This window comes from Lottia gigantea, assembly GCF_000327385.1.
Source record: "Lottia gigantea unplaced genomic scaffold LOTGIsca_81, whole genome shotgun sequence".
Taxonomy (NCBI): Eukaryota; Metazoa; Mollusca; class Gastropoda; family Lottiidae; genus Lottia; species Lottia gigantea.
The window spans coordinates 392,914-406,729 of NW_008710694.1; the positions used below are offsets into that span (position 1 = coordinate 392,914).

At 31.8% G+C, this 13,816-nt stretch overlaps 1 protein-coding gene across 1 annotated transcript in view; it reads right to left on the reverse strand.

The window, feature by feature from the left end:
* The window catches only part of LOTGIDRAFT_168990 (hypothetical protein), a gene marked incomplete at both ends in the record, with an annotated part of 45,786 nt that overhangs the window by 6,287 nt on the left and 25,683 nt on the right, over positions 1 to 13,816 (reverse strand). The window contains 41 exons of the mRNA XM_009067287.1: positions 1,374 to 1,439; positions 1,605 to 1,933; positions 2,098 to 2,193; positions 2,267 to 2,311; positions 2,342 to 2,386; positions 2,417 to 2,461; positions 2,492 to 2,536; positions 2,711 to 2,755; positions 2,786 to 2,830; positions 2,934 to 2,978; positions 3,009 to 3,053; positions 3,084 to 3,128; positions 3,230 to 3,274; positions 3,305 to 3,349; positions 3,453 to 3,497; positions 3,528 to 3,572; positions 3,603 to 3,647; positions 3,678 to 3,722; positions 3,753 to 3,797; positions 3,828 to 4,040; positions 4,283 to 5,029; positions 5,239 to 5,442; positions 5,614 to 5,817; positions 6,072 to 6,219; positions 6,401 to 6,531; positions 7,273 to 7,394; positions 7,702 to 7,843; positions 8,141 to 8,315; positions 8,486 to 8,626; positions 8,951 to 9,129; positions 9,262 to 9,415; positions 9,518 to 9,750; positions 10,083 to 10,300; positions 10,569 to 10,755; positions 10,873 to 11,143; positions 11,274 to 11,448; positions 11,595 to 11,730; positions 12,013 to 12,129; positions 12,365 to 12,470; positions 13,062 to 13,276; positions 13,519 to 13,752. Coding sequence (XP_009065535.1) covers positions 1,374 to 1,439; positions 1,605 to 1,933; positions 2,098 to 2,193; positions 2,267 to 2,311; positions 2,342 to 2,386; positions 2,417 to 2,461; positions 2,492 to 2,536; positions 2,711 to 2,755; positions 2,786 to 2,830; positions 2,934 to 2,978; positions 3,009 to 3,053; positions 3,084 to 3,128; positions 3,230 to 3,274; positions 3,305 to 3,349; positions 3,453 to 3,497; positions 3,528 to 3,572; positions 3,603 to 3,647; positions 3,678 to 3,722; positions 3,753 to 3,797; positions 3,828 to 4,040; positions 4,283 to 5,029; positions 5,239 to 5,442; positions 5,614 to 5,817; positions 6,072 to 6,219; positions 6,401 to 6,531; positions 7,273 to 7,394; positions 7,702 to 7,843; positions 8,141 to 8,315; positions 8,486 to 8,626; positions 8,951 to 9,129; positions 9,262 to 9,415; positions 9,518 to 9,750; positions 10,083 to 10,300; positions 10,569 to 10,755; positions 10,873 to 11,143; positions 11,274 to 11,448; positions 11,595 to 11,730; positions 12,013 to 12,129; positions 12,365 to 12,470; positions 13,062 to 13,276; positions 13,519 to 13,752 — 5,663 coding nt within the window. The remainder of the gene's footprint in view (positions 1 to 1,373; positions 1,440 to 1,604; positions 1,934 to 2,097; positions 2,194 to 2,266; positions 2,312 to 2,341; positions 2,387 to 2,416; positions 2,462 to 2,491; positions 2,537 to 2,710; positions 2,756 to 2,785; positions 2,831 to 2,933; positions 2,979 to 3,008; positions 3,054 to 3,083; positions 3,129 to 3,229; positions 3,275 to 3,304; positions 3,350 to 3,452; positions 3,498 to 3,527; positions 3,573 to 3,602; positions 3,648 to 3,677; positions 3,723 to 3,752; positions 3,798 to 3,827; positions 4,041 to 4,282; positions 5,030 to 5,238; positions 5,443 to 5,613; positions 5,818 to 6,071; positions 6,220 to 6,400; positions 6,532 to 7,272; positions 7,395 to 7,701; positions 7,844 to 8,140; positions 8,316 to 8,485; positions 8,627 to 8,950; positions 9,130 to 9,261; positions 9,416 to 9,517; positions 9,751 to 10,082; positions 10,301 to 10,568; positions 10,756 to 10,872; positions 11,144 to 11,273; positions 11,449 to 11,594; positions 11,731 to 12,012; positions 12,130 to 12,364; positions 12,471 to 13,061; positions 13,277 to 13,518; positions 13,753 to 13,816) is intronic.

Genomic DNA, 13,816 nt, shown 5'->3' on the forward strand with positions numbered 1-13,816 from the left:
TTCTCTAGTTATAATCATCAGTAGATAGTCCAACCTATAAAACAATACAATAAACATCTATATCTTTCTCTAGTTTATAATCATCAGTAGATAGTCCAACCTATAAAACAATACAATAAACATCTATCTCTTTCTCTAGTTTATAATCATCAGTAGATAGTCCAACCTATAAAACAATAAACATCTATCTCTTTCTCTAGTTGATAATCATCAGTAGATAGTCCAACCTATAAAACAATACAATAAACATCTATCTCTTTCTCTAGTTTATAATAATCAGTAGATAGTCCAACCTATAAAACAATAAACATCTATCTCTTTTCTAGTTTATAATCATCAGTAGATAGTCCAACCTATAAAACAGTACAATAAACATCTATCTCTTTCTCTAGTTTATAATCATCAGTAGATAGTCCAACCTATAAAACAATAAACATCTATCTCTTTCTCTAGTTTATAATCATCAGTAGATAGTCCAACCTATAAAACAATACAATAAACATCTATCTCTTTCTCTAGTTTATAATCATCAGTAGATAGTCCAACCTATAAAACAATACAATAAACATCTATCTCTTTCTCTAGTTTATAATCATCAGTAGATAGTCCAACCTATAAAACAATAAACATCTATCTCTTTCTCTAGTTGATAATCATCAGTAGATAGTCCAACCTATAAAACAATACAATAAACATCTATCTCTTTCTCTAGTTTATAATAATCAGTAGATAGTCCAACCTATAAAACAATAAACATCTATCTCTTTTCTAGTTTATAATCATCAGTAGATAGTCCAACCTATAAAACAGTACAATAAACATCTATCTCTTTCTCTAGTTTATAATCATCAGTAGATAGTCCAACCTATAAAACAATAAACATCTATCTCTTTCTCTAGTTTATAATCATCAGTAGATAGTCCAACCTATAAAACAGTACAATAAACATCTATATCTTTCTCTAGTTTATAATCATCAGTAGATAGTCCAACCTATAAAACAATACAATAATCATCTATCTCTTTCTCTAGTTTATAATCATCAGTAGATAGTCCAACCTATAAAACAAAAAACATCTATCTCTTTCTCTAGTTTATAATCATCAGTAGATAGTCCAACCTATAAAACAGTACAATAAACATCTATCTCTTTCTCTAGTTTATAATCATCAGTAGATAGTCCAACCTATAAAACAAAAAACATCTATCTCTTTCTCTAGTTTATAATCTTCAGTAGATAGTCCAACCTATAAAACAATAAACATCTATCTCTTTCTCTAGTTTATAATCATCAGAAGATAGTCCGACCTATAAAATAATACAATAAACATCTATCTCTTTCTCTAGTTTATAATCATCAGTAGATAGTCCAACCTTTAAAACAATACAATAAACATCTATCTCTTTCTCTAGTTTATAATCATCAGTAGATAGTCCAATCTATAAAACAGTACAATAATCATCTATATCTTTCTCTAGTTTATAATCATCAGTAGATAGTCAACCCTTTAAAACAAAATTTTTTTAAACATCTATTAATATCTCTAGTATATAATCGTCAGTAGATAGTCTTAAGTAAGGTTTGGCTATCCGACTTTAACTTACCATAACCGATGTAGACTGATAGCTGTTAGAATCAAATCGCCAGTGAATACCAAGTGACTGTTGTAGTGAAAGACAATATTGTGATAGTTGATATTGGGTTGTGGTCTGTGGTAAAAGAGTTATCTGTCCACTACTAGTAATAAGTTCATTAGAATCAATGAGTTGAACACCATCAGTTGTTACTGTTACTTGTAGACCAACTTTATTATAACATCTAATAGTAGAATAAACTTTTGTAGGTTCTCTGTCAGTATATTCTTTACTAGCTTTATTCTCGTCTTTCTGTATTCTAGTAAACTTCTGTATATCATATCCTCCTCTCACAGACCCTAAAATATTAACACATCTGCGATGATTCAGTTTGGAAAACTCATCAGTCTACTCAACATTAGTAATCAAAAGCTTACGCTATTTCCCCTTTCCTGTATGGACAAAGAATGGAATCAATCTAAATGTAAGAACAAAACTTAAACACTTGAGATGTTATGCTTACCTATAGCCCAGAGACAATAGTCAATACCAGATTCTGGATCTTCTATTTTCCAATTAACAGCAATTACATTACTAGTCTGGTAATCTACTTCTTGACCTGTACGGCAAATATATATGAATATTATTGACAAGAGGGGATGCTAAAAAATAATCAGTATAACATCACGTACCTGTAGCGTCATGTATATAATTAACAACAGGACGTGTGGTGTCCACTATAATATAATCAGTATAACGTCACGTACCTGTACCGTCATATATATAAATAGCAACAGGAGGTGTAGTGTCTACTAAAATATAATTAGTATAACGTCACGTACCTGTACCGTCAGGTATATAAATAACAACAGGAGGTGTAGTGTCTACTAAAATATAATTAGTATAACGTCACGTACCTGTACCGTCACATATATAACTAACAACAGGAGGTGTACTGTCTACTATAATATAATGTAACGTCACGTACCTGTACTGTCATGTATATAAATAACAACAAGGGGTGTAGTGTTTACTATAATATAATCAGTAACGTCACGTACCTGTACCGTCATGTATTTAAATAACAACAAGGGGTGTAGTGTCTTCTATAATATAATCAGTATAACGTCACGTACCTGTACCGTCATGTATATCAATAACAACAGGAGGTGTAGCGTCTACTATAATATAATCAGTATAACGTCACGCACCTGTACCGTCATGTATATAAATAACAACAGGAGGTGTAGTGTGTACTATAATATAATCAGTAAAGTCACGTACGTGTACCGTCATGTATATAAATAACAACAGGAGATGTAGTGTGTACTATAATATAATCAGTATAACGTCACGCACCTGTACCGTCATGTATATAATTAACAACAGGAGGTGTAGTGTCTACTATAATATAATCAGTATAACGTCACGCACCTGTACCGTCATGTATATAATTAACAACAGGAGGTGTAGTGTCTACTATAATATAATCAGTATAACGTCACGCACCTGTACCGTCATGTATATAAATAACAACAGGAGGTGTAGTGTGTACTATAATATAATCAGTAAAGTCACGTACCTATACTGTCATGTATATAAATAACAACAGGAGGTGTAGTGTGTACTATAATATAATCAGTAAAGTCACGTACCTGTACCGTCATGTATATAAATAACAACAGGAGGTGTAGTGTCCACTATAATAAAATCAGTATAACTTCACGTACCTGTACCGTCATGCATATAAATAACAACAGGAGGTGTGGTGTCCACTATAATATAATCAGTATAACGTCACGTACCTGTACCGTCATGTATATAATTAACAACAGGAGGTGTGGTGTCCACTATAATATAATCAGTAAAGTCACGTACCTGTACCGTCATGTATATAAATAACAACAGGAGGTGTAGTGTCTACTATAATATAATCAGTATAACGTCACGTACCTGTACCGTCATGTATATAAATAACAACGGGAGGTGTAGTGTCTACTATAATATAATCAGTATAACGTCACGTACCTGTACCGTCATGTATATAAATAACAACGGGAGGTGTAGTGTCTACTATAATATAATCAGTATAACGTCACGTACCTGTACCGTCATGTATATAAATAACAACAGGAGGTGTAGTGTCTACTATAATATAATCAGTATAACTTCACGTACCTGTACCGTCAGGTATATAAATAACAACGGGAGGTGTAATGTCTACTATAATATAATCAGTATAACTTCACGTACCTGTACCGTCATGCATATAAATAACAACAGGAGGTGTAGTGTCTACTAATATAAAGTCGCTATAAGATAAAGTTATTAGACCAGCACCATTTCGAGCTTTAACAGTGAAATATAGCCGAGCGTTATGAACCAAAGGCAGATTAGAAACAGTCACATGGTTTCTTTCACCAGTTGTTGTAAATTCCCTGATTCGAGTTCCACCTTTCACTGAACCTAAAGTAGAGAATTTCTAAATGAGTTTTGTCAATTTTTGATAATCTGTATTTAACATTTTTAATTAATTGTCGCTCATCATATAAATAAGGAATTTCGTTATCTTTTGGTCATCATAGTAGCAGGTATAAATTTGCTAATTCTAGAAACTCAAGTAATGCGTTGTAGTGTTACGCCCTCTTCTCTCTTATGGTGATTGAACAAAGAAGAGTAATGAACATGTGACTCTTAAAATGACTTACCTAGAGCCCACTGATACTCCACAATAGAACTTTCACCATCTTTAAAATACCAGTTAAAATGTAAGGAAGACCAGTGAGGTGTAAAAGTAGGGTGATATACTATATGATTATTGTTGGTATCTTTCAATGATACATGATTTATTTTTCTGAGTTCTAGATCATCTATAGCCAATATCATATTATTTCTAGTTGTACCAATTACTAATTTCTCTCGTGTATTTATTGGTTGATAAATATAGGTGAATTTATACCAATGAATCACATTGACAAGTTGAGAACAATCACCCTGACAGAGATCTGGATTCAGTTTAAAACTGTTTATTTCATGTCCTAATCTAATAAAACCTTCTACCTTATGATGTGATAGTAAGATATCATGTGGATAACCAACATGTACAGTAAGCTGATAAGAACAATCTGTATCTAGATATTGAATGGTTTGTTGAATCTGATCTGTTATTGTGATATAAACTTCACCATCATGAGCTGTTGAATGTTGAGATGATCGGGTGTTAACACAAGATATTGAATCTGTATACCAATGTTCTGGGATGTTAGAATTACAAGAAGTTGTTGTGTCATCAGATATTGATTCAAATGAGGGATTAAGGATTAGATTCTCTCCAATAAATTCCAGGTAACTTGGTTCAGGTGGTGAAGTATCAATAATAATCCCATTAGAGACAGCAACTTGTGATTGTAAACCACTACCGTCTACAGCATACACTTTATGGTAGATCTTATCTCCTGTAACATACAAATGGTGGAGTTACGTTTTAAGCTTAAGACAACAATAACACAAGGGGAATATTAAATCAACAAAATAAAACTTCATATTTCTGTTATCACCAAAGAAACTTCTGGAGAAGATGACTGAATCCTTTTTGGACAAAATATTCTTATAAAATTTCCCTTGGAGGCAATGTATGTGCAAAATTAAATTCATTTTGATTTACCTGAATATATTTTCATAAGTGATTTGCCACCGGTTTTTATTTTCAAACCGACATTAGTCCATGGTAATATATCACAAGTAGTGGGGTCATTCTGTCTACCAACACACCAGTAATAATTCACAACACCAGATCCTATATCAGAGAAACCATACCACGAGGCAGCAAGCAAGCCTTCAGATGACTGGTATTCAGAGTCGTGTGGGCCTTGAATAAAACAAAAATAAAAAGTGGACTAAGGTTCAATAAAATCGGTAACGCTTTATGTATTAGGCTTTACAGAAATCTAATAGCCCTTATCTATATTCAATGATAGCCTTAAGTGATACCATTTGAAGGTGGTAAACTATCTACTCTAAGAACACCACATGCACTTACCTAATCCATCATGTATGATACCAGTTGAAGGTGGTGTAGAATCAATTATGATGCCATCACTGATGCTCCAGCTACAAAACCCAGCTTTGTTAAAGGCTAAAACTGTACTGTAATATATCTGATTTTCTTGTAACTTTAATCCAGATATACTGAATGATTTCTGCTGTGGAGATACTTTTGTGTCGCTCCTATAGATATTGTGACCTGTAATAACATACCACTTGGTCTATCATTTTAATGTTGATAGAAAGGCAAATAACAGGATAGAAGTTGCCTATTTTCATTTATATCTGGTATTTATATCTGGTATTTATATCTGGTATTTATATCTGGTATTTATATCGTATTTGTTTCTGATAATTTGAAGTAGTTTGAAATATTTTTTTTAAAGTAAATATGTTTTAACCAATACTAAAAACAAAAGAGTAAATAATTTATAAACAAACAACCTTTTATACCTTGTGGATGTGTACTGATATAAACCTGGTAATAATCTATACCATGAATTCCACCATTAAATTTATCTTTCCAACCAACAATTATTGTATTGTTGTTTATTTGGTAGTCAATATCTTTATTACTAGTAGTCTGTTCTAATTCTTTAACCTATTAAAATATATAACAATTTCTCGTAAAAATTCATTAAAAATTTAATTATTTATTATGATATTGTTATATGTATCAAAAAGAACATGCAAGTTTGCATACAAAATAAACATTATTTAGGGCTATGTTGAGTTTTTGGATGTTTACATGCGGGCCACAAGCTGACATTTGATGTACTTACTGCTAAATAAGTCAGAGTTGGAGGTTTAGAGATCACAGTGAGACCAGGTGATTTATAAACATAATATCTTTTATCATCATACCACGCCTTTACAAATACTGAATAGATCATGTTATCATTTAGAGTTTTATCTGAAACAGATATTAACCAGAACTGTAGACAGCTTCGAGCATAGCAAGACACATCATCGGCTTTCAGCATTCAACCCCCGCGCTTTGAAGCGTACAATTTGTGAACAAGAAATTAAAACTCTCAGGTATCTGGTAAATAAATCAAGTTCATAAATTGCACTCCAGAAAAACTCCTCAAAATTATCAAAGTGTAAAAAAACTAAGAAAAAAAAGGTTTTCTACAAAAAAAAATTGGCAAGGCCAATGTCCATTTGAGTACCTGTTTTTGTTTGTTTTTTTAAATGAATTAAAAATGGATTTTATTCTCAATTTTACCAAATTAATGATTTGGAATATCATTTTGAGCTACCATGTCACATATCGTTAGAAAGAGGATAAAGAGTATGTTCTGATTATGAAAAAATACATCGAAGTGGGAGAAAATTTAATATTTCAAATAATATTTTTGTGCCTTATTTCTCTGGGAGAAGGACCAACAGTACATTAAGAATCTGCAAAAAATCCCAATGTTTATTATAGAAGGTGGTACAGTCGTTTAAAGTTCCTAAAACGTCTAATCCAATTATCTACACTACAAATTTCAAGCTCATTGAAGGTCAAGGGCACGAGATATCAGAAATCACATTATGATTTTGCATTCCAGAATATCACTTTTTTATAGTTACTGTTTATCAATATTGTCACCATGTGGTTTACAATATGACTAATGGTGCCTATTATTAACAATCTGTTTCGACAAACCTTTAGGTAGTGTAACAATAGTACCCATATCTTGCCCAACATCAAACCAATGTCGTTCTGTAACTGAATCAAACACGCCACTGGGATGGTCTTCGTCAGACAGACCAATACTAACTTCGTACCTGAAAAACGTAAAGCCAATTCACCAGAAACAGAAATAATGCTTGAAACTTCAATTGATTATAATAGATATAGTATCTTTTATATTATACAATATTGGTATATGCATTTTCCTATAAATAGACACTTCATTCGATTGTATATAACATATTAAACGGTTTCTTTGGCATTTATTTCTACACTTAATAATATTTATGAAAGGAGTAGGCCATGCGTAATTAATATCATCAATATCGATACGATGTGTTTGGTGTTTGAGAACCTTGAATATGGCAGATATAAGCACCTCTTACAATAATTACATTATACCTGATAGGTTGAGATGTTGCATTGCTTAAAAGTCTCCATTTAGCAGATAGAAACATATTAGTTGGTGTATAATTAGTTTGAACCGTATCAGTTGATTGTAGATTAGTTACATCTATAACTTGAATTAGTTTTATATCGCTGTCTACAAAAATTAAGATATAAAGAAATCTGAAATATGTCTTGAATGATACAAAAATCTACAATATCTGTAAATGCAATCAACATGGTAGTAACCATACTTGAATTATAAATTGAAAGAATCTGGTGGCCTGGATCGATTGGAAGGATTTTTTTTCTGTTACTCATTGTTAATGATTCTTGTTCTCGTTGTATTTGTCGTGTAATAGTATTTCAGCTTAAAAGGACCACACAAACATTGACACTAGCCAAGGCTCCAAAGCTGAAAAACATAGACAGGATGAAAATATTTTTGTCATACCATTTGTTATGCAACCATCTGGTTTTGAACATGTTGTATCTTGTTCACTACAAACACAATGACCTTCACAGTTATATGGTCGACATCTTCTCACCAATGAACCATGATTGTTTGTTCTGAGATCAGTATGTATCAATTGAAATTCATTGTGAATTGGTTGACTCTTTAATCCTACCTATAATGGAGGATTATACACAACAAATATCTAGCTTTCTTGATAAATTTGGAGCTCAAGATTAAGGTTATTTTAAATTTTTACATTACAATCAATAATAATAGAGCAAAACGAGCATTGTAAGTAATATAACATCAGGTTTGAATTACTTTCGTGAATTATTTTCTTACCCTATTGATGGCTGCAATAGATAAGAAGACCGACGTTCCATGACTAAGATTTTCTGCTGTTTTAACTGTTTTAATCTGTACTTCTCCTTCATTTTCAAATAATCTACCATCTTCATGGAAATATTTCACAGCTTTACCATCCTATCATATACAATATCAAATGTATAGAGAAGCAACAAATAACTATATATAAGTTGTTGTTTCAAGTCATTCCCTGCCCAAATGAAAATTCATCTTTCCGACTGTTTTGTGGAAACAGTCAATCATAAGGAACATTATGTTTGACATAAAGTTTGCAATGAATTATTTGTTAGAATGTTTGAGACATTGATGTATTTAATTCAATTCTCAAAATGATTGGAAATATTGTATTAAACAACGTATGTCACAAATAGCTAATAAGAGGATAATGAGTATATTATGATTATGAAATCTGGCATTAATATGTGGGATGAAATCACACACCTTATTTAAATCAGTATAAAATGGTTTGGTACCAACAGATACAAGATAATACAGTATACCACTATGAAGATCGGAAAATCCCAGCCAAGCTATAGTCAATGATGTTGTGTTCCATTCGATCCATCTACCGGGATGTCTGATTATATTGGCAGCATGGTTCGATTCTATTGCGAAGGTTCCTGAAATCAAAATAAGATGTTTCCAACTGCGTTGCCATCAGGTATTCATTTTTCAAAATTTGGTTCATACGAGCATTCTTTATTCATATATACTTAATACTTACTTTGCAGTGTAAGTAATGTTTGACGTACCTCTAGTCGGAGGTGTTGTATCAACTAAAATATCATGCGATACAGAAGATGTACACAATCCCGCTAAATTACAGCCAATAACCTTCACATTGTATTTACTACCATCATGTAGAGATAAACCACTAAATACATACTCTGTAAGAACACTTGGTATCTGTAATAAATTCAATTTATCTTGAAACATTCGTACTTCATTTACACATATTTTTAGAACTATTAGAACATTCGATCTTTATCTAAAATATAAATACAATACCTCTATCATTGAAGAATTGAAATCACCATGTAAATGTTGTGAAAGTGACATATACTGATGTTCAATATCTGATTCTACATCAGTAAATTCCCATTCTACTTTAAATCCTGTTCTACATATTATTGCTGATGGTAAAATGGAAGCGAATGTGGATGATAAAGTTAGTTGTTTCGTGACAGTTGGTGGTGTAGTATCTATTATAAATCCATCAGATGTTGATTCACTGCTTAAACCTGAAATTATCAACCACATTATATACAGTTTTATGCTTTTAATACCGAAATGTGATCATTGGCTTAACTACCATATGAACTTCAACCAAATCAACCGACCCCAAACCTCAAAATTAAACAAATATATAAATGAGTTACATAACATTAATTACAGACTGTAAATCTTTAAATCGTCCGTTAACAGGCATTACATTGATTTACAATGGGGTCTAAGAATGCTTGAGAGCATATCCACTTACGTTCACGGGCCCCAACTCATCTAGATTAGCCACTACATGCGATGAAAAATGAGGTATGTTATGTTGAGGTTTAATGAAAACTAAGTACAGTACCTGCTTTATTATAAGCTGTGACAGTGATATAGAGCGGTATATCAACAGGTAAATGTTGTAGAAGAGGAAGATTAGATCTGTAGATAATTTCTAGTACAGGTAAACTTTCTGGTTTCAATATCTCACTACCACCTTTACTAGTACCAACTCTCCATTCATATTTCTCTATAGAACTTTCACTATCTTTAAACCCATACCATTTACCGCCAATAAATGTTCTTTGAAAAAAAAACATTAACATCATTATAAAAAAATAAATAATGATAAAAAAATAGTCTTGTCATATCAATTTCAAAATATATTTCAAAATTTTTGAAATGGTGCCCAGATTGGTACAGCTGTCAGGTGAGCATGACCTGCATAATAAGCGACATCCGCCATAGTGTTTATCAAATATGAGCTGAAATTCAATAATATCTTTGGGCGTGGCAAATTAATTTTATTTTGCAATAAATTTTAACACTTATAATCATAAGAAAAACCAACCTTGAAGCCTGGAAATCAATATCAGCATCTCTAGTTCCATCTATCACGTGACCTCGAATTGGAGGTGTTACGTCAATAATAAAACCATCAGAAGATATTGAAGAACAAAGTTCTGCCATATTACATCCTGTTACCATGGTAAAATATTTTATACCGGATATAAATCTGATGTTAGTGAAAGTAAAATCTAAAATGAAAAATTTATACGAATAAAGAATAGTTTGGTTTCCTCAATGTAGTATATGTGCCCAATTTACTTTTTTTGATCCCCAGCAAGATGAAATATAACCATCACTATACTTACTATGCCGGGTTCGAGTTTCTGTTTGTGGTAGAACATCATCACATCCAGGACAAGTTCCTATTTGAACAGTATAATGTTTAATAGAAGAATGGGGATCATGGAATCTTTCCCATCTAACAGAAGGTGGTAGAGTATTAGAGATATAATCAGTATCCGCTATGTTGTTATCACCAGAAATACCATCAAATACTAATCCTGTTATTGGTGGTGTTGTATCCACTATTAATGGTCGTGATATCAATATGGTAGACATTCCAACTGAATTAATGGCCTATAAAAATCCAAGTTCAATATCAATTGTTCTTACATGCTCATTAAAAAGTACGTAGAAACAACAAAAAGATATGAACATGTAATTTTTAAACACTAGTTATTTCAATCATTATCAGTTAAATTTATACCTGGACATTGATATAATAAGTAAAACCATCCTGTAATTTAACATCCAGTGTCGCTTCATCGCAATCTTCATCTATTTCTCTGGTTTCTAATATGTCTGTGGTACTTCTTCTACTACCTACTGACCATTTATAGAATTTAATACCACTTTCACTATCTTTAAAACTTCCCTTCCAACTATAAATAAATCACACAATAATTTTATAATTACAAACCACTGTCCGTTGAAAACTTGATCACATTTCCTATATTGAATATTTTCCTTCTAACAATAATCAAATCATGCAATATTTTTACAATAATGAATTAATTGTAATATTTACCAAGCTGATATTGAATCTAAAGATGTGAGATATGGTGAAGATGTCTGTATTCTGTTTAGAAGTATTTCTGGAGCTGTATAATCAATAATTATTCCATCACTGACTACTGTTTTATTTCTATTGACAAAATCAACAGCTATAATACAACATAATTTATATTAGGAAAACTGTAACACCACGCTGCACCACTGGATTAAAATGTATTATCAAAATGTTGCTTTGGATTTCGTGTTTCGGTTTGCCGTTCGGGTCGTTAGTATTTGGTTTATTTGTGACTGTGGCTGTTGCTATTCTTTTTTTAAACTAACCATATCTTTTAATGTACCTAGTAGGAATTATATTTCATGCACATTTCATGTTCATTATATAAAGACAGATAATTCGACATCATGCGCACTATCAAACCTGCTATTCATACCTGTGACTGTAGCGAAGTATTGGTGACCATTCTGTAGGGTTAAGTTATGGAAAACCTGGTGATTTATAAGACCAACGGTAACAGGTGATAACACATCAGACAAATACCTCAAGGAGCCTACAACAGAATAAATTACTGACTGCAATGGTTAATTCATTTTTACGATTATTTTATTAGATTATTTTTTAATCAATTTTATAGTCTTCTTACATTAATAATTATCAATCAACGGTTGTTCAGAATTTAAAATTATTGAAAATCACAAATACACACGAACACACACTAACACGGAAAAGCGTATATACTAACACGGTTGAATGAAGTGTTTACGAAAGACAAAAATGTTGCCTACCTATTTTTATGGTATAATGTGATACTCCACTAGGGTGTACAGCTCCTCCTTCATCTTCTACATCAATAAACGAATCCCAAAATACAGTCAAACTATTACTAGACACCTAAATGAATTAAAATAGAATTTGGACATCAATATAATATTTTGTTGCTTTGCTGTGAATCTTAATTCGTTATGCAAACCAGCACCTCGTTAAAAGCAAAGATTTGCAAAGATTTTAGAAACAATTGTAAATCAGGACAGAAATTAAAGTCAGGAGATAAGCAATCGTTAGATTTTTTTTTCTAATTTTTAACTAATAACAATTTGTATAATGTCTTGATCTAAAGTTTTGGTTTTGGCAGTTAGTTTTCACTTTTCAACCTAGAATTAGTTCTCAAAATTACTATGTTGATTCATTGTAAATAGCATGTTTATAAAAAATGTCTATCTCATCTTTTGTTTCGTGTAAGAATGACATGAATATGATGATTTCACGTACAAATGGATATTGGCAATTAAGTCTATTCCGAGAGTCGTTCATGCTGATTGTTTTGCATTTGCTCTTAACGAAATCAAATTCAAGCACACGTGGGTCAACATAAGCCTTTCAATCATTATTTTCTTCTGTTTTTATAGTATAATAATAAATGAGGTAACAAGCCAGGGAATATCTTATTAATGTAAGTTTAAAATTGGAGTCGTAGAGTAATACCTGATAGTTAGTATTAGTATCTGTTTGTATCCAGACTCGACCTCCACTAGGGGGGGATAAATCAATTGTTATTCCATCACTACAACTATTAATTTCTTCTAGATCTTCATCCCATTTCTCATGTTGTAGTGCTGTAGAATCAGCATGGAGACACACATGATATCTTCTACCATGTTTTAATAGTTGTGGTGGTTTTATATTTATATATTCTTTATCTAGAATCATGACAAACAGATAGTCAAATATTTGTATTTTGGACCAAAGTTTTGCAAATTCAAAATATTTATCATATTTCCAAAACACTACACTACAGTCTTTTTGAAGGTTTTAACCACAACAGTAAGTTAAAACCATGGTAATCCAAAATCTGATAGGTCCATGACTATTCTTTAATTGGGTTAAAAGGTTACTTAAAGGCATTTCTGATAATACCAAGGGATCCAATATGTATATCTACCTGATTGTCCACATATGATAGTAGAAGGATGAGAACAAGGATCTGGTATAATGATATCAGGATTACTGTATAAAGTTGACGTGGGTTGTAATGGACCCTCTAATAATCCCCACGTATAGTTTCTATGTCTCAATGTCGGCCATACAGCAGATATTATATCATTATAGGGAGTATAGTCCACATCCGGTTCGTTCCATCTGGCATTCTGCTCAAGTTTGATTCCACTTCTGTTCTCTGAAAATGTAACAATTGTAGTACGTATTATGACTGAATATCGATAGCATTCAGTGCTTCAGTA